Consider the following 26469-nt stretch of genomic DNA (forward strand, 5'->3'; position numbering starts at 1 on the left):
AAAAAAAATTATTTATTTATTTGAAAGGCAGAATTACAGAGAGGCAGAGGCAGAGAAAGAGATCTTCCATCTGCTGGTTCACTCCCCAGGTGGCCCTAAAGGTTGGAGCTGGGCCGATCTGAACACAGGATCCAAGAGCTTCTTCCAGGTCCTCCATGTGAGTGCAGGGGCCCAAGGACTTGGGCCATCTGCTTTCCCAGGCCATATCAGAGAGCTGGATGGGAAGTGGAGCAGCCGGGACTCAAACTGGCGCCCTCATGGGATGTTGTGCTGCAGGCAGCAACCTTACGTGCTACACCACAGTGCTGGCCGGCCCCTAGTTTCACATTTAAAGTCAAACGTTTTAAGACAAATTGGAAAAGCATGACATAGCCAACATTTCTATTATAAACATAATAGCATCACCAAGACATATTATAGCTATTAGAATTTGAGATAGTACCTAAACAAAAGACATACTTAGAAATTATAATAATCAGAAGTGCATACACAAATCCATGAGGAAAAATATATTTAAAATAAGAAATGTTGAGGGCTGGTGCCGTGGATTAAGCTGCTACGTGCAGCACCAGTATCCCATATGGGTGCCTGTTGAGTCCCAGCTGCTCCACTTCCAATCCAGCTCCCTATGTGCCTGGGAAAGCAGAGGAAGATGACCTGAGTCCCTTAGCCTCTGCTGCCCACATCAGAAAGGTGAAGCTCTTGGCTCCTGGCTTCAGCCTGGCCCAACCCCAGCCGTTGTGGGCATTTGAAGAGTGAACCAGTGGATGGAAGATTCTCTCATTCTATGTAACCCTGCCTTATAAATAAATAAATATCTTTAAAAAATCAGAAATGCTGAGTTCAAAATAGTAGAATACAATATGACCTCTTTTCAAGTGTAATAAGTGTAATAAGCACTTGCCTGAGAAGCATGAGTGTGGTTTCTGAAGGTGAGCGAGGCAGGTCCTTTTCTTAGGCATTTGGTAGCAAGGCATGTTAGTGAAACTTGGAGCAGCAGCTCACTTTTGGGCATTTTCTGCTTCCTAGTTTCTGCTATACACTTTACATGTGTGCGTCAATGTTAACACTGTTTGAAGAAAGGCGACATTGTCCCCTGAGCTACCTCTAGGAAAAGGCATGAATCAAGTTCCTTTTCACCAGTTTCCACGAGCGTTAAATACCTGGCCTTTCGGGGGTTTTCAGAGTGGCTTATTCACATTAATTCGCTTCTGAGCACATTTTAAAACAAAGGTCAGAAAACTGAACACTGACAAACGTTATTGTACCACGCCCTAGCCACACAGTCCGGCGGGAGGCTTGGCTTTCCACGCCCCGACCGCCCAAAGCTCCACCTACGGGCCTAGGCCACGCCCCTAGCAGCGGTGCTCTCTCGCCTACCGCCGCCTCCAAAAGTCACCCGCAATGGGAACGACGCGAGTGCCTCTCGCGGGGCCTCAGTGTAGTAGGCGAGATCTTGACAAGGCCGGCACAGTAACGTCTCGCGAGAACAGGACGAGACAGCGTGCGGAGGAAAGCGAATTACGGCGAGTCCCGGAAGTGTGCCTGTTGTTTCTGCGCTGTGGCGGCTTTTTGAATGCGAAGCGGTGTAGACGTCTTTGGAAGCTCCCGGCAGGAATATGCTGACCCGGGTGAGGCCTAGGGCGCGGCCTGCCGCCTGTGACGGAACCACACAGTTCTCCACGCTGCGGAGGTGGCGAGGGAGGGGCCGGGATGGGGGCGCCACATCTTTGGGACGTTTGTCCTCTCCGGGGTTCCTTGGCTTCGGGGGCCTGAGCCCTGCGGTAATACCGAGCGCGCGCTTAGGCGAGCGTTCTTCGTCTTTTTTGTCCCAAGCGCTCGCCTCCGTCCCCGGGTAACAGACACTTCACTGCAGCCCACACGCATTCCGTTTTGTTCTGCTTGAGGGATGAGACTGATCCGTGCGTTGAACGGCGCTTAGGGCAGGCACTTGTGTGAGTGAACAGTTGGAAGCAAGTTTCCAAAGGAAACCAAAGTGACTTTTGCTAAGTAAACTTTTTATTTTGGAGTTATTTAAAACTTACAACAATATTGTAAACATAGAGCGGAGTCCCATGGACCTCCCAGCAAGTTTCTCTTGATGTTAAATATCTGTGACTTTTTAAAGTTGTAGACTTTTCGACACAGTTTCCCTAGCACCTCTAGATTCTGCTTTAACCTTGGCCTCACCTTTAACAATAATCGTTTGGAGAATCCCTGCTCTTTCATAAGTAGAATATTGTGATATAATTTTGTCACAGGTGAGATATTGCTCCCACTTCAAAGGCTAGTAATTTTCCAAAAACGTTCTTTTAAAAAAGATAAAGACTGCTAATGTTGAAATTCAATAAATTTGTAATAATATCAGTGTGTCAGCAATTTTTTCTTATCATCATAGCTGAAAGCACCAAGAGAAGGGAAGCTTGCAAAACAGATTTGCAAAGTTGTGTTGGATCATTTTGAAAAACAGTATTCCAAAGAACTTGGAGATGCGTGGGATACAGTAAGGTTAGTATAATTCATCTCTTTATTATAATAGAACAGAGGAAGTCAAGTGTACCTTTTAGGCAGAGGTAGTAAAGGTAAAAGAATCTGGCTGGCCTTCCCTATTGAGGCTGTAGAAGAGAAGAACTAAGAGGAAATATATTGAATCATAAGATGTAAAGGGGAGAAAGAAAACTTTGTAATAATGGGAAGCAAAAATTGTTAGGTCTTTGCCTTGAGCAGTTGCTTCCATCCTTCCAGTAAGAATGCCTATCAATTTGACAAATTTATATAGGAACATAAAAATCAGAAAATGGCATAATTGACTAGTTTTGAAATTCAGAAAATAACACAAGTCTTTAAAGGTACCACCACATTGTCTTAGCTAAAGTCACACTGGTAATCGTGGTTTTTCTGTATTATGTTTATGACTAGCTATGTAATTACACACATATATGTGTACGCAAAAACTAAACTATATTATAAAAATATGAGAAACATGGCCGGAACTGCGGCTCACTAGGCTAATCCTCCACCTTGCAGCGCCGGCACACCAGGTTCTAGTCCCAGTCGGGGCGCAGGATTCTGTCGCGGTTGCCCCTCTTCCAGGCCAGCTCTCTGCTATGGCCAGGGAAGTGCAGTGGAGGATGGCCCAAGTATTTGGGCCCTGCACCCCATGGGAGACCAGGATAAGTACCTGGCTCCTGCCATCGGATCAGCACGGTGCGCCGGCCGGGCCGTGGCGGCCATTGGAGGGTGAACCAACGGTAAAAGGAAGACCTTTCTTTCTGTCTCTGTCTTTCACTCTGCCTGTCCACTCTGCCTGTCAAAACAAAACAAAACCAAAAATATGAGAAACTAATGCATAAACCTAAGTGAGGAAAATTTGAGTTTTGTGTATCTTGAGTTATGCTGTTGATTAGAATGTTACTGTATGGGATTTTTTAAAAAAAAGATTTATTTATTTATTTGAAAAAGTTACACACAGAGAGAAGGAAAGTTAGAGTTACGCACAGAGAGAGGTCTTCTATCCTCTGGTTCACTCCCCAGTTGGCCACAACTTCTGGAGTGAGCCAATCCAAATCCAGGAGCCAGGAGCTTCTTCCAGGTCTCCCACATCAGTGTGGGGGCCCAAAGACTTGGGCCATCTTCTACTGCTTTCCCAGGCCATAGCAGAGAGCTGGATTGGAAATGGAGCATCCAGGACTTGAACCAGCACCCATATGGGATGCCAGCACTGCAGGTGGCAGCTTTACCCACTATGCCACAACACCAGTCACCGTGTATGGGATCTTGACATCGAGTGCCTAATACATTATGTGATAATGTTCTCTGGAATACAGAGCAAGACAGACTGGAGCTTATGAGGGTGATGAGGAGAGGGGCGTAATTACAACTAGTAAGCTGCTGATTTGGGAATACTATCATAGAAGTAGTCAGGAGGGCATTGTCTTTTTTTTTTTTTTTTTTTTTTTAAGATTTATATATTATTTGAAAGGCAGAATTACAGAGAGAGAGAGAGAGAGCTTCCATGCACTGGTCCACTCTCAAATGGCTGCAATGACCAAGGCTGGGCTAGGCTGAAATCAGGAGCCAGGAGCTTCTTCCTTGTCTCCCACATGGGTTTCCCGGGTGTATTAACAGTGAGCTGAATTGGAAGTGGAGCAGCTTGGACCCAATCCCATGCCTGTTTGGGAAGCCAGCGCTGAAAGCTGTGGCTTTAACCTGCTGAACCACAGCACTGGCTCTGAGGACCTTGTCTTACTTATCAAAGCCTGAGGGTGCACTTGAAAGCCTGAAGAAAAAGCAAGTCTTGGTGACAAAAGGAGGAATACAGGTTGTGGAAATGGTGGAGCTGCTGGTGAAGTGAGGCATGAAGCCTAATACATTTTGAACAGAGGAATAAAGTTACATGGCTTCTAATAATACCTGGAACTTGAGGTTCAGGAAAAAATACAGTAAATCTTTAAAGCGAAGGCTGTCATACTGGTAATCACATTTTCACCCTGTTATGTCTGTGACTTGCTATATTTTGAACACATGTACACAAATACACATTAAATTTCAGACAGTAATATCCTGGATTTTATTCCATGTCTCTGTGGATCAACTTAAGAAATATTTAGTTACAAATGAAAGAAAGAAACAGAGGGGCCAGCATTGTGATGCAGCAAGTTAAGCTGGCACCTGTGATTGCCCACATCCATTATGGGCCCAGGTTCAAGTCCTGGCTGTACCACTTCCTAAACCAGCTCCCTGTTAATGAGCCTGGGAAAGCAGTGGAAGATGGCTCAAGTCCTTAGGCCTCTGGCACCTGCAGTGGTAGTCCGGGAGGAATCTCCTGGCTCCCTGCTTCAGTCTGTCCCAGCCCCAGCCCCAGCCCCACCCCTGGCTGTTGCTGCCATTTGGGGAATAAACCAGCAGGTGGAAGATCTCTGTCTCTCTGTAACTCTGCTTTTCTAATTAATTAAACAACAACAACAAAAAGAAATGGAGAGAGTGGAGGAAGGGGGAAGAAAAGGTATATCCTTATATTCTTAGAATTGTATCTGTGAACTACATTGAATCTGAACTCTTTGTGATTAACATGAGAATTGAGAATTGTGTTGTAGTAAGTTTGCATTTCCTGAAACCCTGAGAATCTAATGTATTAATAAATTCTTTAATAAATAAACTAAAAAATACTACTTTACAAAGATGTTTTTTAAAGCAAAGAGATTTAATCTTTCCTAATAGGTGGTTCTAAGATAATTTTTTTAACTTTTTTTAAAAACTTACTCTATAATTTCATCCTCCCATGCCTTTTATTTTATTTTATTTTACTTATTTGACAGGTAGAGTTATAGACAGAGAGAGAGACAGAGAAAAAGGTCTTCCTTTTCCATTGGTTCACTCCCCAAATGGCTGCCACAGCCAGTGCTGCGCCGATCTGAAGCCAGGAGCCAGGTGCTTCCTCCTGGTCTCCCATGCAGGTGCAGGGACCCAAGCACTTGGGTCATCCTCCACTGCCCTCCCGGGCCACAGCAGAGAGCTGGAGTAGAAAAGGAGCAACCAGGACTAGAACTGGCGCCCATATGGGATGCCGGCGCTGGCCCCTGGTTCTAAGATAATTTTACGACAAATTAAACTGGGAAACTCATAAATACTATAATATGAAGACTTAGTTTATAGTTGTGTTCTTTCTTTCTTTCTTTTTTTTTTTTTTTTTTTTTGACAGGCTGAGTTAGACAGTGAGAGAGAGAGAGAGAGACAGAGAGAAAGGTCTTCCTTCTGTTGGTTCACCCCCTGTGTTTTTTTTTTCAAAACTGACATCAAAATGGGTGTCTTCTTATCACAGAGAAGAAGGAATGAATAGTGATGTGTGTAATAAATTCCTGGGGTTTTCAGTATGCCAGGACTCAATTATGATAGCTAAATAACCAAACATCAACTGCAGGCTTATTATATGCCATGAAGTACTGACTGATGTGATCCTCAAAGCAAGTCTGTGAGGTTTGTTTTTTCTGTTTCACCTGATACTCAGCTGGTGTGTGGCAGAGCTGAGACTTGTGCTCAGTTTCTCCACTGCCTCTCATAGCTGGGATGTAATTAGACATGCTTGGATGATTTCTTTTTTTATATATAGAAAGCTTTTATTTAATAAATATGAATTTCATAAGTACAACTTTTGGATTATAGCTGTTCTTCCCCCCATACATGCCCTCCCAACCTCAAACCATCCCACCTCCTACTCGGTCTTCCATCCCATTCTTAAATCTCAAGAACTACTTTGTTGCAGACGTCATAGTAATCTGGATACGTGTATCCTATAATGAGTTATTTTTCTATTTAGTGTGCTGAGACAGACTTGTAAATTATTATTTGACCCTAAACAAATTATCAGTGAACCTTAAATTGATCTAATTAGTTGTGTCTTCTGCGTCATCTACCTTTTTGTTGGATTTTCATGGTAATTTAAATTTTGCATAAACATATGCTAAATTTGCTTTAGGCAAAATAAAGCCTGTCTCAGCTTAGAAAGTAAACTAAGCATAGAAGTTGGCATAAGGAAATAAGAACAGAATTATGTATTTTTGTTTTGTAGTTGTTTGCAAGGTACCATGCTTGCTGAGCCTATTTTTTGGTAAGGAAAGCAAGTTTTTTTTTTCTCTATCTAGGAAGTAATTTATTCAATATTTCTGGTTTCCTGTAGTAGTGGGGGAGATTTAGTACTTATTTTAATTTTATTATTATTTTTAAAGATTTATTTATGTACTTGAAAGGCAGAATGACAGAGAGAAATTCCATTCACTAGTTAACTCCTCAGATTTTCATATTGGGAACTAAACCAGGGGACCAGAAGTCTATCTAGGTCTCTGTGAGTGGCAGGGGCTGGCACTCTGAGGTAGGATGCTGGCATCACAAATCATACCTCAACCCGCTGCACAACACAAGCCCCTAGTTTTATTATTGTGTAATAACTTTTCTTGCTGAATTACCCTCTGAACAGCCCTTCAGAGTTGGAGTTTACCATGGTTTAGTTTTTGCTCTCCTTGTTGCTTATGTGTTCTCCTTCAGAGAAGCCAATTTAGGGAATAATGTTAAATATCCATGAATGAGATGTCATCTTACGCTGCATGGTCCTTCTCAAGATTCAGTTCCATACTTTTAAGTTGTCATGCTTAGCACATTTCAAAGCATATTAAACTGTTTCCTTTCCATACTTAGGTTGCTTTTGCTACGGCTTACATTATCTCATTTGAAGGCTTCACAATCTTTTTACCTCCTTTCTTATCCACACTTTGACTGCCTTTGTGGTAAAGCATGAACCTTACTCTGGAATAGGCCTAGCATTTGCCCTCAGCTCCTGATCTCTAAGTCCTTGGAACTTTCTCTTTACCAGGGAGCGTGGGTCACACTTGTCTTAATGTGATTCATGTTGGAAGCTGTGGACTACAAATATGGGCTCAACCCCCCGAGAGAGGCTAGAGATTTAAAATCAAACATATGGTTAGTCAATCATGTACATGACCACAGCGACATAAAAATCACTAAGGATTTGGTGAGTATTCTTGGATGGCGATACTCCCATGCATATTGTCACGTATGCTTGCTGGGAAAAGTTAGCTTTGTTCATGATTCTGCTGCTGGAAAAGGCAAATGGAAGCTTCATGCATTAAACTTTTGTGGCCACACTGTGAATTTCTTCCCATGACTGATTGTAATCTGTATGCTTTTGTTGTGATGAATCCTAACTATAACAGTTTCCAGTGTGTTTTGTGTGTCATAGAATAAACCTGAAAGTGGTCTTGGGGACCTTGGAACTCATGGTTGATGTTAGAATGCAGGTGATTTTAGGGACTCCCTAGCTTTATACTACCCTACATAACTACTCTACCCTCATCAAAATCTAAATGTTTGCCAAATGCTATTGCTTCTTCCACATTTCTTAATTTGGATCTGTTAGTAAAATGGTACCCTCTTCCTAAGCCCAAGCTGGCTTACTAGAAGTTAGGTGACCAAGTGGCCCAATCACAAGCATCAGCTCTACCCCCACCCTAATGGGATTTGCTGCTCCCGCTTCCTTACCGCTGCAAAGCTACGTAAGACCTGTTCTAGTATAGGCTGTTCTCTCATGCATGAGGAGCAGCCTGTCGGGTTTCCCCCTCCAGACAATAAACTTTCTCCCTTACTCGTGTTTGGTGTGTTTTGTGGTGACCTTTCAGAATCTTTTTCTTTACTGGTAATAGTTAGGTTTTCAGCATGTTTTTTTTTTTTTTTTTTTTTCTGGTATAACGTATCAGCCATGGTCTTGGAACTTTAGTATTTATGTATTTACTCCTTTTGGCAACCATTTTCATGATACTCAGTGCCAGGCAGTGTTCTAATGACAATTTAAGTAATAATCCTTTGTATAAGCCTCTGAAATAATTTCCATTTACAGATAGCAAAGCTGAGGCACACAAAGGTTAAGTAACTAGCCCAAGGATATACAACTCACATTTGAAAGAGCCTTGAGTGTCCTACTCACCCTGCTGTGTTGCTTCCAGAGTGCTATCATATTCCATGTGACATCCCTGGAGTATAATTGTCTGCTTCTTAAGTGTGTTCAACATTACATTTGGACCAAAAATTTTTTTTTAAAAAGATTATTATTTGAAAGGCAGAAAGAGAGAGAGAGAATCTTCCATCCACTGGTTCAATCCCTAAATGGCTGCAACAGCCGGGGTTGGGCCAGGCCAAAGCTAGGAGCCAGGAGCTTCATCTGGGTCTCCCATGTAGGTGCAGGGGCCCAAAACTTGGGCCATCTTCTACTGCTTTACCCAGACACATAAACAGGGAGCTGTATTGGAAGTGGAGCAGCTGGTTCTTGAACCAGCGCCTATATGGGATGCTGGCACTATAGGTGAAGTGGCCACTGGATCAAAGATCTTAACCTGCCTTTTTCATGCCTTTGGGACTGGATGTGCTATTCCTTCTGCCAAAATGCTCTTTTCACTTCTCTCCCCATGTGAAGTGATTTAAGAGTATACGTTCAGGGTAAGTGCTCTGGCGCAGTGGTTGGGTTGCTGCCTGCAGCACCAGCATCCTATATTGGTGCTGGATCAAGTCCTGACTGTTCCTGTTCCCATGCAGCTCCCTTTTAATAAGCCGGGGAAGGCAATGGAGAAAGGCCCAGGTGCTTGGGCTCCTGCTCCCACATGGGATACATGGAAGAGGTTCGTGGCTCCTGGCTTCTGCCTGTCCCCGCCCAGGCGATTGCAGCCATTTGGGAGAGAGAACCAGTGGATGGAAGAGCTCTCTCTCTATCTCCCTTTCTCTCTAATTCTGCCTTTTAGATAAATAAATCTTTAAAAAAAAAAAAGTGTGTTCAAATTCCACCATCATCTTGTAATTAATATATGACCTAGATAAGTAGTAGCTTCATATAAAAATTTGGGAAGATAAGATTACATGTATACAAAATATGTTGGTTTTATACACATTTCAACTTCAATCTGTACAAATCCCTGTGAAGTAGTAACTTTTAGCCCCTTTAAAGTTGGAGGTTAGAACAATCACTAGGTGCTCTCACAATTATGGCAGATCCATCTCTGTGACTTAAATATCCATCTTTTTTCATCTGTGTTCCTGGGGAGGATCTAGAATCTCAGCCTTGGAAGCATGTACACAGTACCCCTAACATGAGAGACTTCAATGTTTAGTTATTTTTGGCCTTTCGTTGTCTCTACCAGAAACACAAATCTTCACTCAGAATTTCTTACCTGGCAAAATTTTGATAAAGATTGTCACTCTATGAGATTCAGGAAAGAAATATTCCCAAGAAAGAGTAGGAGGTCATCTACTCATCGGAATTGCTGAAGGATAAGGGTGAGCCTTTGGTGCAGTGGTTAAGACACCACATCTCATAATGGAGTTTTTGGGTCCTGGTGTCCCCCATCCTGATTCCAGCTTCCTAGTAGGAAGGCAGCAGGTGATGACACAAGCATGTGGAGCCCTGTAACCCACGTAGGAGATCTAGACTAAGTTCTGGGCTCTTGGCTTGATGCTTCGCAATCACAGCTGTTGTGGGCATTTGGGGAGTGAAGTAGTAGGGAAAGATCTATTTCCCTTTCTGTGCTTCTGCCTTTCAAATAAAGTCAAAATATCCGAAGGATAAAAATAGCTTGAAAGCATACTTTGGTGCTTTGCTATGAATTGATTTATTATTCATTTCTAAACTAGGCTTTTAAAATTATCAAATTAGCACCCTCTGGTGGATGATAGTAACAATAAAACAAGGAATTCCTAATATTTTAACCATGAAAATTTAAATTGGTTGTGTAATCCATAGGATTGTACCATTTGTACTTCACAGCTTCTAGATAAAATTTTTTTTATTCTCATTATTAAATAGGAAGATAGAGTGGAGAAATAGAAAAGAATAAAGGTATAGAAAAGTTGAATTAAATCATACTGTCAAATAAAAATTTTATCTATTTTTTAAATGTTTAAGTACTTGAACAGCTGGCATTGTGGGCAGGTAAAGCAACGCTGACATCCCATATGGGTTCTGGTTCTTGTACTGGCTGCTTCACTTCTAATCCAGCTCCATGCTAATGGCCTGGGAAAGTAGCAAACGATGGCCCTGGAGCTTGTGCCCTTGCCACCCACGTGGGAGACTCAGGTGAAGCTCCTGGCTCCTGGCTCCTGGCTTCAGCCTGGCCCAGGCCTGGCCATTGTGACCATCTGAGGAGTGAACCAGCGAAAGATTATCTCTCTTTTTCTCTCTCAATTCTTTCAAATAAATAAATCTTTTTTTAAAAAAAGAAAGAGTCCATCTCAGATTTCTTATAAAAATATTTAAATACTTGAATATCTTAAAAATAGTAATTAGTCTAGAAATCTTTGAATCAGACTCTGATTTTGTTACTTTACTCAGGGGCTTAGCCTCAGCCACGTAGCATGGAAATGGAAAAATGTTAAAGTTCCCACATAAACTAGTTTGAAAATAGGTAAACAGGCAGTGTGACTTGTGCTGTGTTGCATTAATATACCTTCAGTGACTATTCTCAAAATCTGTTCACTCCTTTGTACAATCTATTCAGCTTTATTTAATATGTATCTCTTATTTCTTTAATATGTATCTTATTTCTTATTTAAGTAGAAGCTACTTTCATATTAACAACAATAGATAGATATGCTTAATATATAGATGATACACAATGTATAATTACAGAATGAATGAATGCTGGTGAGAAGGCAGTACTGTCAGCATTTTGGAGGTAAGAGTAACAATAAAGCATGATTCAGAAAGACTTTACATAGTGAATATTTGGGATTTCCACAGCCCAAGCAGTAATGTGTGTTTCAAGTCCTGGCCCAACTTTTTTTTTTTTAATCATTTCTTTTTTTTTTCAACTTTTATTTAATAAATACAAATTTCTAAAGTACAACTTTTGGATGATAGCAGCTTTTCCCCCCATAGCCTCCCTCCTACCAGCAAACCATCCCATCTCCCACTCCCTCTCCCACCCCATTCTTCATCAAGATTCATTTTCAATTATCTTTATATACAGAAAATCAACTTAGTGTATACTAAGTAAAGATTTCAACAGTTTCCACCCACACAGATACACAAAGTATAGACTACTGATTGAGTAGTAGTTTTACATTAATTCTCATAGTACAGCACGTTAAGGACAGAGTTCCTACCTGGTGAGTAGGTGCACACTGACTCCCGTTGTTGATTGAACAATTGCCACTCTTATTTATGACATCAGTAATCACCCGAGGCTCTTATCATGAGCTGCCAGGGCTATAAAAGCCCCTTGAGTTCACCAGCTTCGATCTTATTTAGACAAGGCCATATTCAAAGTGGAAGTTCTTTCCTCCCTTCAGAGAAAGATACTTCCTTTTTTGATGCTGGTGCAACTTTTGATCCAGCTTCTTGCTAATGGGTACCCTGAATAGAGTTCCTGTCTCATGGCTTCAGTTTGGCCCAGTCCTGGCTGTTGCATGTGGGTTTGGGAAGTGAACTGGCAGATGGGAAATCTGTTGGTCTGTCTTACTCTCCCAGTTTCTGCCTTTCACTTGAAAATGAAAATAAATTTATTTTTTTTTAAAAGACTTCTTAACAGATACACAGGCACAAACAAGTTATAGTGATCAACTTCCAGATCCTTATTCCCACTTTAAAAAAGAGAAGGCTCATTCTTCATTCCCAACCTCCATTCTTCAATTTGCCACCTTTCCCTTTACAAAGAAAGGTACATTTTTACCATCATGACCTCAGGATATCAAAACCACTGTATGCTAGTGACAATCAAATGTCACTGTAAGGGCTTGGAAAGTAAATAACTCATAACTAACAAATTCTTTGACAAGTCATGACTCTTTTAACTAAAGAAAAGGAGGCCCAATTGAGTTCTCAGCTGACAATCTATGAGCACTTACAACAGCCCACTAAGTGATTTAGGAATATAACTCAGAAGAATTCAAAGAAATGAGACACCACCCCTGCTATTCAATATAGTTCTGGAAGTTTTAGCCAGAGCTATTAGGCAAAAAAAAAAAAAAAAAAAAAAAAAATTAAAGGGATACAAATTGGGAAAGAAGAACTCAAACTATCCCTCTTTGTAAATGATATGATTCTTTATTTAGGGGACCCAAAGAACTCAACTAAAAGACTATTGGAACTCATAGAAAAGTTTGGCAAAGTAGCAGGATACAAATCAGTGTACAAAAATCAACAGCCTTTGTATACACAGGCAATGCCACGGCTGAGGAAGAACTTCTAAGATCAATCCCATTCACCATAGCTACAAAAACAATCAAATACCTTGGAATAAACTTAACCAAGGACATAAAAGATCTCTGCGATGAAAATTACAAAACCTTAAAGAAAGAAATAGAAGAGGATACCAAGAAATGGAAAAATCTTCCATGCTCATGGATTGGAAGAATCAATATCATCAAAATGTCCATTCTCCCAAAAGCAATTTATACATTCAATGCAATACCAATCAAGATACCAAAGACCTTCTTCTCAGATCTAGAAAAAATGATGCTGAAATTCATATGGAGATGCAGGAGACCTTGAATAGCTAAAGCAATCTTGTACAACAAAAAAAAAGCCGGAGGCATCACAATACCAGATTTCAGGACATACTACAGGGCAGTTATCAAAACAGCATGGTACTGGTAGAGAAACAGTTGGATAGACCAATGGAACAGAATAGAAACACCAGAAATCAATCCAAACATCTACAACCAACTTATATTTGATCAAGGATCCAAAACCAATCCCTGGAGGAAGGACAGTCTATTCAATAAATGGTGCTGGGAAAATTGGATTTCCATGTGCAGAATCATGAAGCAAGACCCCTACCTTTCACTTTATACAAAAATCCACTCAACATGGATTACAGACTTCAGTCTATGATCCGACACCATAAAATTATTAGAGAGCCTTGGAAAAACCCTGTAAGATATAGGTACAGGCAAGGACTTCCTGGAAAAGACCCCAGAAGCACAGGCAGTCAAAGCCAAAATTAACATTTGGGATTGCATCAAATTGAGAAGTTTCTGTACTGCAAAAGAAACAGGAAAGTGAAGAGGCAACTGACAGAATGGGAAAAAACATTTGCAAACTATGCAACAGATAAAGGGTTGATAACCAGAATCTACAAAGAAATCAAGAAACTCCACAACAAGAAAACAAACAACCTACTTAAGAGATTGGCCAAGGACCTCAATAGACATTTTTCAAAAGAGGAAATCCAAATGGCCAACAGGCAAATGAAAAAATGTTCAAGTTCACTAGCAATCAGGGAAATGCAAATCAAAACCACAATGAGGTTTTACCTCACCCCGGTTAGAATGGCTCACATACAGAAATCTACCAACAACAGATGCTGGAGAGGATGTGGGGAAAAGGGACACTAACCCACTGTTGGTGGGAATGCAAACTGGTTAAGCCACTATGGAAGTCAGTCTGGAGATTCCTCAGAAACCTGAATATAACCCTACCGTTCGACCCAGCCATCCCACTCCTTGGAATTTATCCAAAGGAAATGAAATTGGCAAACAGAAAAGCTATCTGCACCTTAATGTTTATTGCAGCTCAATTCACAATAGGTAAGACCTGGACCTAACCCAAATGTCCATCAACAGTAGACTGGATAAAGAAATTATGGGACATGTACTCTATAGAATACTATACAGCAGTCAAAAACAATGAAACCTGGTCATTTGCAACAAGATGGAGGAATCTGGAAAACATCATGCTGAGTGAATTAAGCCAGTCCCAAAGGGACAAATATCATATGTTGAACTCTGTAATTAACACACAAATATTCCTAGTGTTTAAATTTTAACTGAAAAGTGATCCCTGTTAGGAATTTGGAAACCATTATGCTGAGTGAAATAAGCCAGTCCTAAAGGGAAAAATATCATGTGGTCTCCCTGATTGGCGACAACTAACTGAGCACCAAAGGGGAAACTTGTTGAAATGAAATGGACACTATGAGAAACAGTGACTTGATCAGCTCTTGTCCTGACGGTTGATGTACAATGTAATACTTTATCCATTTTAGTATTTTTTTGTTCTAGTACTATTGGTTGAACTCTGTAATTAACACACAATTATTCTTAGGTGTTTAAATTTAACTGAAAAGTGATCCCTGTTAAATATAAGAGTGGTAATAAGAGAGGGAAGAGATGTGCAATTTGGACATGCTCAAGCTGACTTGCCGCAAACGGTAGAGTTAGAAACATACCAGGGGATTCCAATTCAGTCCCATCAAGGTGGCATGTACCGATGACATCTCACTAGTCCAAGTGATCAATTTCTGTTCACAATTGATCATAATGATAGGACTAAGAGCCAAAGGGATCACATAAACAAGACTAGTGTCTGCAAATACCAACTGATAGAATAAAAAAGGGACAGAATGATCCAACATGGGAAGCGAGATACACAGCAGACTCATAGAATGGCAGATGTCCTAAACAGCACTCTGGCCTCAGAATCAGCCCTTAATTCACGAAGATCTGGCTGAAAAGCCCATGAGAGTATTTCAGGCATGGATAGCCAAGCACTCTGGCAAAAAAAAAAAAAAAAAACTAAATGAAAGATCTCCGCGAGTGAGATCCCAGTGGAAAGAACAGGTCATCAAAGAAGGAGGTACCTTTCTCTGAAGGGAGGAGAGAACTTCCACTCTGACTACGACGTTGTCTAAATATGATCAGAGTTGGTGAACTCAAAAGGCTTCCATAGCCTTGGCAACTCATGACAAGAGCCTAGGGTGATTATTGATGCCATAAACAAGAGTGTCAATTTGTTAAGTCAACAACAGGAGTCACTGTGCACTTACTCCTCATGTAGGCTCTGTGTCCTTAATGTGCTGTACATTGTGATTTAATGCTATAACTAGTACTCAAACAGTATTTTTCACTTTGTGTTTCTATGTGGGTGCAAACTGTTGAAATCTTTTCTTAATATATGCTAAACTGATCATCTGTATATAAAGAGAATTGAAAATGAATCTTGATGTGAATGGAAGGGGAGAGGGAGCAGGAAAGGGGAGGTTGCGGGTGGGAGGGAAGTTATGTGGGGGGAAGCCATTGTAATCAATAAGCTGTACTTTGGAAATTTATATTCATTAAATAAAAGTTAAAAAAAAAAAAGAAATGAGACACATCACCATAACAAAATGTTTTGCATCCACTTATTTAAGGTTTTTCCTAGCCTTTATAAACACACGAAATGAGTATAAAATTGATGTTAAAGTCTGACTCATTCTAATAAGAAATGATACTGATCCATGGATATTTGGAAACAAAAGCTCATTTCATTGAGATAATTTCCTCTCTGGTTTTATTTTTAATGTTTATCCAATTAATGTTTTGATTAATTTCATACTAATATCGATAACTGAATCCAAAAGTTACCACTTTAACCATGGAGATTTAAGTCCACAGGAAAAAAAAAATTAGTATATACATGTGTATGTATATATCTATATATCAGACTGCTTGGGTTTAAGTCAAGTACTTGAGTCTCTGTCATTTAGGAGACCTGAATTGAGTTCTGGGCTCCCAGCTTTGGCCTGACCTAGCTCTGGCTGTTGGCAAGCATTTGAGGAGTAAACCAATGCATTGGAAATCTCTACCTCTATCTCTGTCTCTCTGCCTTTCAAATAAATAAATAAATAAACCTTTAAAAATGTAAACCACTACTCTTTCTATTAAAAAATGAATTCAAGTATAAAAGTATATTAGAATAAAGTTATATCAAAAGAATGTAAATAAAAGGAAAATTAATAATTGCTTCCTGTTAAAAATTTTATGATTTTTTTCCAAGATTTATTTTATTTATTTGAAAGAGTTAGAGAAGTGGAGACAGAAAGAGAGTCTTCCATCCGCTGTTTCACTCCTTAAATGGCCACAATGGCCAGAGCTGAGCCCATCTGAAGCCAAGAGACAGGAGCTTCTCCATTGCTCTCACATGGGTGCAGGGGCAGGGGCCCAACTTGGACCATCCCAGGGGCATTAGCAAGGAGCTGGATTGGAAGTGGAGCAGTCGGGACTTGAACTGGTCTCTATGTGTGATGCTGGTGTTGCAGGCTGGGGCTTTAAACTGCTGCTCCACAGTGCTGGCCCCTCATTTAATGATTTTTAAAAATTTCAATTCATTTTTTCTATTTAAAATATAAAGACAGAAAAATAGAGATCTCTCATATGCTGGTTTACTCCCCAAATGTCTCCCAACAGCCAGGACTGGGCCAAATTGAAACTAAGAACCAGGAGCTGGTTCCAGTCTCCCATATGGGTGTCAGGGACTCAACTACTTGAGCCATCACCTGCTGCCTCCCAGGGTGCATATTTGCAAGAAGCTAGAATTGGGAGCAGAGGCAGGACTGAAACCCAAGCTCTCCAATATTTAGGATTCCCAAGTGGCCACATTTCTTAACCACCATGCCTAATACCCAACTACTGAATTTTTAAGCGTTTTTTAAAATTTTAATTTTTAAGTGGACAATGAGTATCAAAATCATTCTGATACTAGGTTTCACTGGAAACATTTAAAAAAGTGATGTATTGTGTATTTAAAAATTTCTATTTTTGGCTGGTGCCATGGCTCACTTGGCTAATCCTCCGCCTGTGGCGCCGGCCCCCGGGGTTCTAGTCCTGGTTGGGACACCGGATTTTGTCCTGGTTGTTCCTCTTCCAGTCCAGCTCTCTGCTGTGGCCCGGTAAGGCAGTGGAGGATGGCCCAAGTGCTTGGGCCCTGTACCCGCATGGGAGACCAGGAGAAGCACCTGGCTCCTGGCTTCGGATCAGCACAGCATGCTCGCCACAGCACGCCGGCTGTAGTGGCCATTTGGAGGGTGAACCAACGGAAAAAGGAAGACCTTTTTCTTTCTGTCTCTCTCTGTTTCTAACTCTGCCTGTGAAAAAAAAATTGTTTTTATTTTTACAGTGTACTGGAAATTGCATCCTTAAACATAAGGCAAAGATTTTGATATCCACATAAATATATCAGAGGGTGCACAGTTGTTTTCAAAGTGGTAATAGATGCACTGTCAAGTATTTGCAGGTCAGTGACATTTTGGGTCCCAATTCTGCATTCTGCTGCTGTACTTAAACTTTCCGTGAACTTGAAGACCAGTAAATGGAGCAGCTCCAGGCTACATGATTATGAATCTTGGGAGGAAGTCTGGAGTATGATGTCTGCCACTGTCTTCTTGAGTCTTATTTATACTACATTATGTACTGCCTGCAGGGCTACTTGCACACCCATCAGACCTTTGAACTTGAGTAGCTACTGCCCTTCCAGCCCCAGGGTACAGCTTAACTAGTGCGGTTACAGGAGAGGTGTTTGTATTGGGAGGGGTACTGGAAGTCAGTGGCAAGTGAGTGCAGGGGAGTTGTAAAACGGTAACATGCAGCTTTGCTTTCTTAGAGCTGGGAAGTACCAGCATGAGCAGCCATAGTTAGTCTTTTATTTTTCTTTCTTTGTTTTTTTTTTTTTTTTTTTTTTTTAAGATTTATTTATTTATTTTAAAGGAAGAGTTAGAGAGAGAGAGAGAAATAAAGATCTTCCATCCGCTGGTTATTCCCTAAATGGCCACAATGGCTAGAGCTGGGCCAGGCCAAAGCCAGGAGTTAGGAACTTCTTCTGGGTATTCCATGTGGATGCAGGGGCCCAAGTACTTGGACCATCTTCCGTTGTTTCCCCAGGCACAGTAGCAAGGAGCTGGATCGGAAGTGGAGCAGTGGGGACTCGAACTGGCTTTACCCCCTGTAATACAGAGCTGGCCCTAGCAGTCCTTTCTTTGAATTGACTCTGTCACAGTTGGCCTAATGGGTAGCATATCGCAAGATATTCTCATTGTTAAATTCAGTGATCCTGCTACAGGGAGCTCAGGGCCACTGGCCCTAAGTGAGGGTTGGGGTAGAAGTTTTCTGTTTCTCCCTGTGTTTGCCACTGGTGCTGCAGAGCCAGGGTCTCAGTCTTTGAGAGTCACTCCTATTACATTTGAAAATCAGCCTGATTTTGAATCATTACTTCGGTTACTAGTGACATGGCCTTGGGTAAGTTGACAAATCAGTGAAAACCTCAGTTACCTTACCTCTAAAATAGGAGGTATTGGTTGCCTTTCCAGGTGGTGTGATGGTTATGAGAAGTAAGCATGCAAAATGAACATTGTAAACAGCAACCAATAGGTTGTATTAATAATATCAGAAGAAAGTGGAGCAGGTGGATTAGGTGGTAGATGGTAAGCTTCCTTGGGGAGATGAAAGCCCCTTGAAGAGTGAACCATTGGGCAAGAAAAGAAAGGTCAACCTAACCACAGGGAGTAGTTAATGCCAAGAGTGGTAAAGGCTCAAGAAACTTGTTCCAGGACATTCAAAGAGCTCAGAGGGCTAGGTGCAGTTAGGAGGGATCAGAAATTTTGCTTATTCTAATCAAGGTCTGTAGGGTTTTTCAAATGGGGAGACAGGACATGGGCACATCCATTCCAAGAGCATGCCACTGAATAGCTCTGCACTCCCACTTTTGTTTAGAGGGTACGAGCAAGTCTACAAGCCAGCAGGCACATAGGCAGGTTATACATCAACTTAAGGATTTGGGAGTCTGCTGGTCTAACAGGGATTAGAACTATGTTGTAAATCTTCAGAGACAGGCCCATTTAGGTGTTCCTGCAAATTTACAAATTCCTGAAAATATTCCATGTACCAATTGACGTCCATTAGCTTCCTACTGCTCCCATTCCCACAAAGGTCTTCCTTTGTCTAGTTGTTAAAAAATGAGTTGAGTAATTTGTGCATATTTCTGTGTCATTGCCATAGTACATTTTTTTTATTTGACAGGTAGAGTTAGAGACAGAGACAGAGAGAAAGGTCTTCCTTCTGTTGGTTCACTCCCCAAATGACTTCTATGGCCAGCGCTGTGCTGATCCGAAGCCAGGAGCCAGGTGCTTCGTCCCGGTCTCCCATGCCGGTGCAGGGGCCCAAGCACTTGGGCCATCTTCCACTGCCCTCCCAGGCCACAGCAGAGAGCTGGACTGGAAGAGGAATAACCGGGACTAGAACCTGGCGCCCAAATGGGATGCCAGTGCCATAGGCAGAGGATTAACCAAGTGAGCCACGGCGCCAGCCCCGCCCTAGTACATATTTTAAAATTCAATTGAGCTATCCCATCCTAAAGTCTTTCAGTGACTTCCTATCACTTTTAAAATTCAAAATCTTTACCATACTATACTTAGTCCGTAGAATCTTCTGCCATCAGCCACACCTGACAACTAATTCCTCACATAACTCTGTTTGTCCTTATATTTGTGTTGTCTGTACATGTGCTATTGCCTTTGTCCTGGAACTTCCTTATTTCCTGCTACTCATTCTTTAATATTTAACATATTGCATAATATGCAAATGTATGCAGTGTTCTAATTGAAAAAAACCTCAAAGAATTGCTTGAAAGGAAATACACAGAATTAATCATAACCTTTGTTAAGAAGTCTGAAAAAAATAGAAATACATGGAGAAACATTGTGGTCAGGAATGGAAAGACTTGTATTCAGTTACAGATGTTAATTTTCTGCAATTTTAATGCATTTAATACTTCTGTAGTCCTAGGTGGGGCTGTTATACCTCTGTACACAAATATTTAATAAATTATCTTTAACTCACCAGTTGACTCTAAAATTCATCTTTAGAGTAAATATCCAAGAATAACTGATGCAAAGTGTTTTAGGTTCTCCACTTTATGCTCTGATGAGGCAAAGATGCAACTGGTTGAAGCAGGAGAGTTTTATTCAAAACAGGATAGCAGAGAAAAGGGTGGGGGCAGTAAGAAGTATTCTTGGCCAGCAAGCAGGGATCTGAGAAGAGATTCAGTCCCCTGAGCTGTGGGCAGCAGCCTATTTATTCTGTTTGTTGGGAGAGGAGCATGTGGACTTGCAGAGACCCACATCTACTCTGGTAAGGTGGGTTTGAATGGGCAGATGACCCCTAATTTACCATGTATAAACTGGTCAATATGCTATGTCCAGAGAGAGAGACACTCGCAGCAGTTGGAGCATATCAGGCAATAAATTGTCAGGTTTGTGATTCAGTATTTGTGCCCCATATTACCAGGGCTTTTAGAATTGTTTTTTTTGTTGTTGTTGTTTTTAAAAATTTTATTTATTTATTGGAGAGCTAGAATTATGGACAGTGGGAGAGACAGAGAGGTCTTCCATCCGTTGGTTCACTCCCAGATAGCTGCAATGGCTGGAGCTGAGTGGATCTGAAGCCAGGAGCCAGGAGCTTCCTCCAGGTCTCCCATGTGGGTGCATGGGCCCAAGTGCTTGGGCCATCCTCTACTGCTTTCCCAGGACATAGCAGAGAGCTGGATCGAAAGTGGAGCAGCCAAGATTAGAACCAGTGCCCATATGGGATGCCGGCACCGCAGGCAGAGGATTAACCTACTGCACCACAGTGCTAGCCCCTAGAATTAACAGTTTGTGCCCCAGTGGTCTGGCCATTCCTAACAAAATGTTCTGTTCTTTCACAGCTAAGGGGTAGGCACAGGATATAAGCCAATCCACTACAGTCTGTGTAGATCAGATTATGTTTCTGACCATTGCTCTGTTATACATGACTCACAATGCTGAGTGCATTTCACTTGGCTTGGAGAGTAAGGTTAGGATATTCTGCCATAAGATTTATGACACTAGCATTCACAGATCTTCCTTTTGAGTCTGTTTTGAAGCAACAGTTCCTAAAGTGTGGTTCTGGAGATAAGCAGTATTGGTGTCACCAGACACTTCTTAAAAATGCAAACTGGGGGCCTGCACTGTGGCATAGCAAATAAAGCCACCACCTGCAGTGCCAGCATCCCATATGAGCGCTGGTTCGAGATCCAGCTGCTCCACTTCCAATCCAGCTCTCTAATGTGGCTTGGGAGAGCAGTAGAGGATGGCCCAAGGTTGCGGGCCCCTGCACCCGTGTGGGAGACCTGGAAGAAGCTCCTGGTTTTGGATCAGTGCAACTCCAGCCGTTGTGGCCAACAGGGGAGTGAACCAGCGGATGGAAGACTTCTCCCTCTGTCCCTCTTTCTGTCTGTGTGTGTGTGTGTAAAACTCTTTCAAATAAATAATAATAATAATAAAAAGAAATGCAAACTGCAGGCACTACCTCAGACTCACCAGAAACTCTGGGCAGTGCCCAGTGGTGTTTTTTACAGACACTTATGCACACTAAAGTTTGTGAGCCTCTTTATCGTTATCCTCCAAAATAGCCGAAACAGGAGAACCAGGTGCCTCTGACACACCATCCATCATAAGAGGCAGTGAAAGGAGAAAGCAGTTCCACATGTTCACCCTAAATTGAAATTCACATGGCATACTTCCAGTCACAGGTGTTACATTTCAATCTAGCCATTCCTCACATAGGCACCTCCAGGGTGAGTAGCAGCTGGAATTTATTTAATTGACCATGGTTAATGAGGCACCCAAATAACTCAGCTAGAAAGGTCAGCTAGTAAATAAATTAAATATTTCCTGCTGTATCATCTGTCAGTTGATGTGAGCTTGTGATTGTCAAGAGATCTAACTGTTGGACTGAATACAAATTTAGGAAAGTAAAGCTGCAGGGGGCAAAGTCTGCATCATCAGTCTGTGATTTTAAATCATCCTTGAATTTGCATTATCTGAGCCACTCATTGCTTCATTAACTCCATTACTGTAGAGTTAACTGTAGGTAGCATTCCGTATCCTAGTCAAAGGAAAACTTTAATTCTTTCAAACACTCTTTTTGGATAATACTTTTCCCTCCAACATTAATAGTTGCTGGTTTTAAATTTTGTCTCTAATCTAAATATTTCATTGTGGAAAGAGTGGTAGATAAGAATCCATTTTGACAGATTTAGAGTTACATAAAGGCAGGCCATGGTTTTTTTGGTAAGATATTCTGCCAGGAGAGATGAGACTGATGCAGGTGAGCCATCCCCTTCCATGCAGGACTTAAAGGGTACTAAGAAAACTTAGTGATCAAAATTAAATTTTTATAAAGATTTATTTATATATTTGAAAGGCAGAGTTATGGAGAGACTGGGAGAGAGAACGAGATCTTCCATCTGTGGGTTCACTGCCCAGATGGCCCCAATGGCAGGCCTGATCTGGGCTGATCTGAAGCCAGGAGGCAGGATCTTCTGGTTTTCCCACGTGGGTTCAGGGGCCCAAACACTTGGGCCATCTTCTGCTGCTTTCCTAAGCAAATTAGCAGAGAACTGGTTTGGAAGTGGAGCAGCTGGTGCTCTTATGGCTTGTCAGCACTGCAGGTGGCAGCTTTACCTGCTACACTACAGCACCGACTCCAAAATTAAAATTTTAAAACCCACAGTGAATAAAATAGAAAACTTTTAAAATAAAGACAGGATCATAACAGTGCTGGGTTGAGTTACATCAGACAGAAGACAAAGTCTAGAATATTGATTACATGTCTCAAAATCATAGGTAAGTGATGTATAAAACGAGGACCACATTCACCCAATGAGTAACATAAAACTATATTTATGTATATATGTATTAATATTCCTTTTTCTCTCTTTTTGCTTTTATAGGGATATCCTCACATCTCCCTCATGCTGGCAATATGCTGTCCTGCTCAACAGATTCAATTACCCTTTTGAACTGGAAAAGGATTTACATTTGAAGGGCTACCACAAGCTCTTTCAAGGATCTTTACCCTACTATCCTAAATCAATGAAGTGTTACCTTAGCAAAACTCCAGACCGAATGACTTCAGAAAGATACCAAATCGGAAACCTGAAAAGATACTATCTTTTAAACGCTGCTTCTCTTCTCCCAGTACTGGCTCTGGAAGTACAGGATGGGGAAAAGGTTCTGGATCTGTGTGCTGCTCCTGGAGGGAAATCAGTAGCCCTGCTGCAGTGTGCTTATCCAGGTAGTGTGTGTTTCTCAGTAATCGGCAACTTTTAAATATCCATGTGTTACAAATTACTTTGCAAAGTATTATGGGGGAATTGTAAGATTGACTTTGCAAATGTAGAAAACCTGAAAACCAGGACCCACTGAAGAAGAATGAGGAAATCAGTGTGTATAAGTAGCATCTTGTTCAAGGTGCTTAGGTAATTGGGGGGAAAAAACTGCATTTTTTAGCACAAATCTGTGAGATAATATAGAGGCTGATAAGCTGATGACAGAAGATTTTTAAATTTTATTACTTACTTTTATAGGCGAGAATCTTGTACTTATGTCTCTGTCACATTTCTCTGCAGCAAAACATTTTTTAAAGATTACTCGTTTATTTAATGAAAGAGTGAGAGAGAGAGAGAGACCATCCATCCCAATGTTTGAAGCTGGGCCAGGCTGAAGCCAGGAGCCAGGAACTCTGTCTGGTCTCCCACATGGGTTGCAGGGCCCCAAGTATGGGGACTATCAACTGCCTTCCAGGTTGTACAACAGGAAGCTGGATTGGAAGTTGGGGAGCAACTCTAAACCAGCCATTCTGACATGGGATGCAGGTGTACAAAGCGGCATCTTAACTTCTATGCCAAATGCCAGTCCCCTCTCCCCATTTAAAAACTAATTCGAGTTTCTCTGGATGAATATCACTTACTGGCAGATGAGATGTCAATTCTGATTGTTTGATAATTTTGAAGTTGCAAATTCTGTTGTTCACACAAATAAGAGGATGTAAATGGAGAGAATTGTATTGTAGTGATTTCATTGTTTATTTAATCTCTTTCTGAATTATAACTCTGGGCTTGGAGCCAATAAACACAGCTGGGGCCCCTAGAACAGGACGGAGATATCCTCTCACTTTGCAGAGAGAGGTCCAAGCCAATAAACATAGCAGGAGCCCATGACCTCGGTGGGGGCTCCTAAAGTGGGATGGAGATATCCTCACATCTAGGAGGGAGGGCTCCACTCTTCCCTACCTTATGCATTCAGGTCCCTGTTCTGGCGCCAGTTGTGGGCTCATCCTGTGAGGCCCACACTGTCGGGATAGTGGGGTGACAATGTTCTTTGACAAGAAGCACCAGAGACAGTTGTGGTGAACATGTCCATTTATTTATTTTTTTCATTTATTAATTTTTTATTTAGTAAATATAAATTTCCAAAGTACAGTTTATCGATTACAATGGTCCCCCTCTCATAATTTCCCTCCCACTCACACCCCTCCCATCTCCCACTCCCTCTCCCATTCCATTCACATCAAGATTCATTTTCAATTATCTTTATATACAGAAGATCGATTTAGTATATATTAAGTAAAGATTTCATCAGTTTGCACCCACACAGAAACACAAAGTGTAAAATACTGTTTCAGTACTAGTTATAGCATTACTTCACATTGGACAACACATTAAGGACAGATCCCACATGAGAAGTAAGTACACAGTGACTCCTGTTGTTGACTTAACAATTTGACACTCTTGTTTATGGCGTCAGCAATCTCCCTAGGCTCTAGTCATGAGTTGCCAAGGCTATGGAAGCCTTCTGAGTGCGCCGACTTTGATCTTATTCCTACAGGGTCATAGTCAAAGTGGAAGTTCTCTCCTCCCTTCAGAGAAAGGTACCTCCTTCTTTGATGGCCCCGTTTTTTCCACTGGGATCTCACTTGTAGAGATCTTTCATTTAGGTTTTTTTTTTTTTTTTTTTTTTTTTCCCAGTGTCTTGGCTTTCCATGCCTAAAATACTCTCATGGGCTCTTTAGCCATATCCCAATGCCTTAAGGGCTGATTCTGAGGCCAGAGTGCTATTTAGGACATCTATCATTCTGAGTCTGCTGTGTATCCCACTTCCCATGATGGATGGATCTCTCCCTTTTTTATTCTATCAGTTAGTATTAGCAGACACTAGTCTTGTTTATGTGATTCCTTTGACTCTTAGACCTATCAGTGTGATCAATTGTGAACTGAAATTGATCACTTGGACTAGTGAGATGGCATTGGTACATGCCGCCTTGATGGGATTGTATTGGAATCCCCTGGCACGTTTCTAACTCTACCATTTGGGGCAAGTCTGATTGAGCATGTCCCAAATTGTACATCTCTTTGTTGATGTACAATGTAATACTTTATCCATTTTAGTATTTTTTTTTGTTCTAGTACTATTAGTTGAACTCTGTAGTTAACACACAATTATTCTTAGGTGTTTAAATTTTAACTGAAAAGGGATCCCTGTTAAATATAAGAGTGGTAATAAGAGAGGGAGGAGATGTACAATTTGGAACATGTCCATTTATTAACAATCAGGCACACGCTTTTAAAGGGCCAGCAAGGAAGAATAGCTAGTTCAGGGTAACAACGCTAATTCTATAGGATAAAACCAATACTGGTGCCTCTATGCTTCTCCAATCAGCTTGAAGGTCACATAGCCTATGTAGCCTTCCAGGTGATCTTTATATTTCTGGGCCACATCCGGGAACTGTTTACCTAGTTGACAATTAGAAGGCCCTTGAACAGGAAGTGGGGGGGGGGGTGCCTGGTGTCCCTGCCGCCTGCCAGCAGCCAGGTCATGTGTGGGGGTTCCAGTGTGCTGTACCCTCGACCAGGGTTTTTCCCAGGGCATGGCAAGCCGTGCCCTCTTAACCCTCCTGCATGGGCTAGGCAGGTAGTCTCCCAGCCAGGCACAGGATCACCCACATAACTCCATATCTCATGTGGACCTTTCATCAAACATTATTTTAATAATATTTATGATTTTAACTCATTTTCCAGTTCATTGAAAGCAAGGCATTTTGTTTGTTTTTGTTTTTGCCAGGCAGAGTTAGACAGTGAGAGAGCGAGACAGAGAGAAAGGTCTTCTTTCCATTAGTTCACCCCCGAAATGGCCACTATGGGCAGCATGCTGCAGCCGGTGCGCTGCACCGATCCAAAGCCAAGAGCCAGGTGCTTCTCCTGTCTCCCATGTGAGCATAGGGCCCAATTCCTTGGGCCATCCTCCACTGCTTTCCCGGGCCACAGCAGAGAGCTGGACTGGAAGAGGAGCAAATGGGACAGAATCC

The 26469-nt window shown here is 41.6% G+C and overlaps 1 protein-coding gene across 10 annotated transcripts in view; it reads left to right on the forward strand.

Moving 5' to 3' along the window:
- The first annotated feature begins 1397 nt into the window (after positions 1–1397).
- The window catches only part of NSUN3 (NOP2/Sun RNA methyltransferase 3), an 88509-nt gene continuing 63437 nt past the window's right edge, over positions 1398–26469 (forward strand). For 5 of the 10 annotated variants that reach the window (XR_007908929.3, XR_016232395.1, XM_051819162.3 and 2 more), the window contains exons 1-3: positions 1447–1631; positions 2399–2508; positions 23057–23400. Coding sequence is in view for 8 of the 10 variants with exons in the window: in XM_051819162.3 (XP_051675122.1) it covers positions 1620–1631; positions 2399–2508; positions 23057–23400 (466 nt within the window). In the remaining 2 variants the exon portion in view is untranslated. Of the gene's footprint in view, positions 1632–2398; positions 2509–7366; positions 7526–23056; positions 23401–26469 lie in introns of those variants that run through there. The other 5 variants (XM_089330681.1, XM_089330684.1, XM_002716753.5 and 2 more) reach the window with 4 other exon arrangements.

The sequence above is a fragment of the Oryctolagus cuniculus genome, chromosome 4 (assembly GCF_051225735.1).
Source record: "Oryctolagus cuniculus isolate XC-2025 breed Fujian yellow rabbit chromosome 4, ASM5122573v1, whole genome shotgun sequence".
Taxonomy (NCBI): domain Eukaryota; kingdom Metazoa; phylum Chordata; class Mammalia; order Lagomorpha; family Leporidae; genus Oryctolagus; species Oryctolagus cuniculus.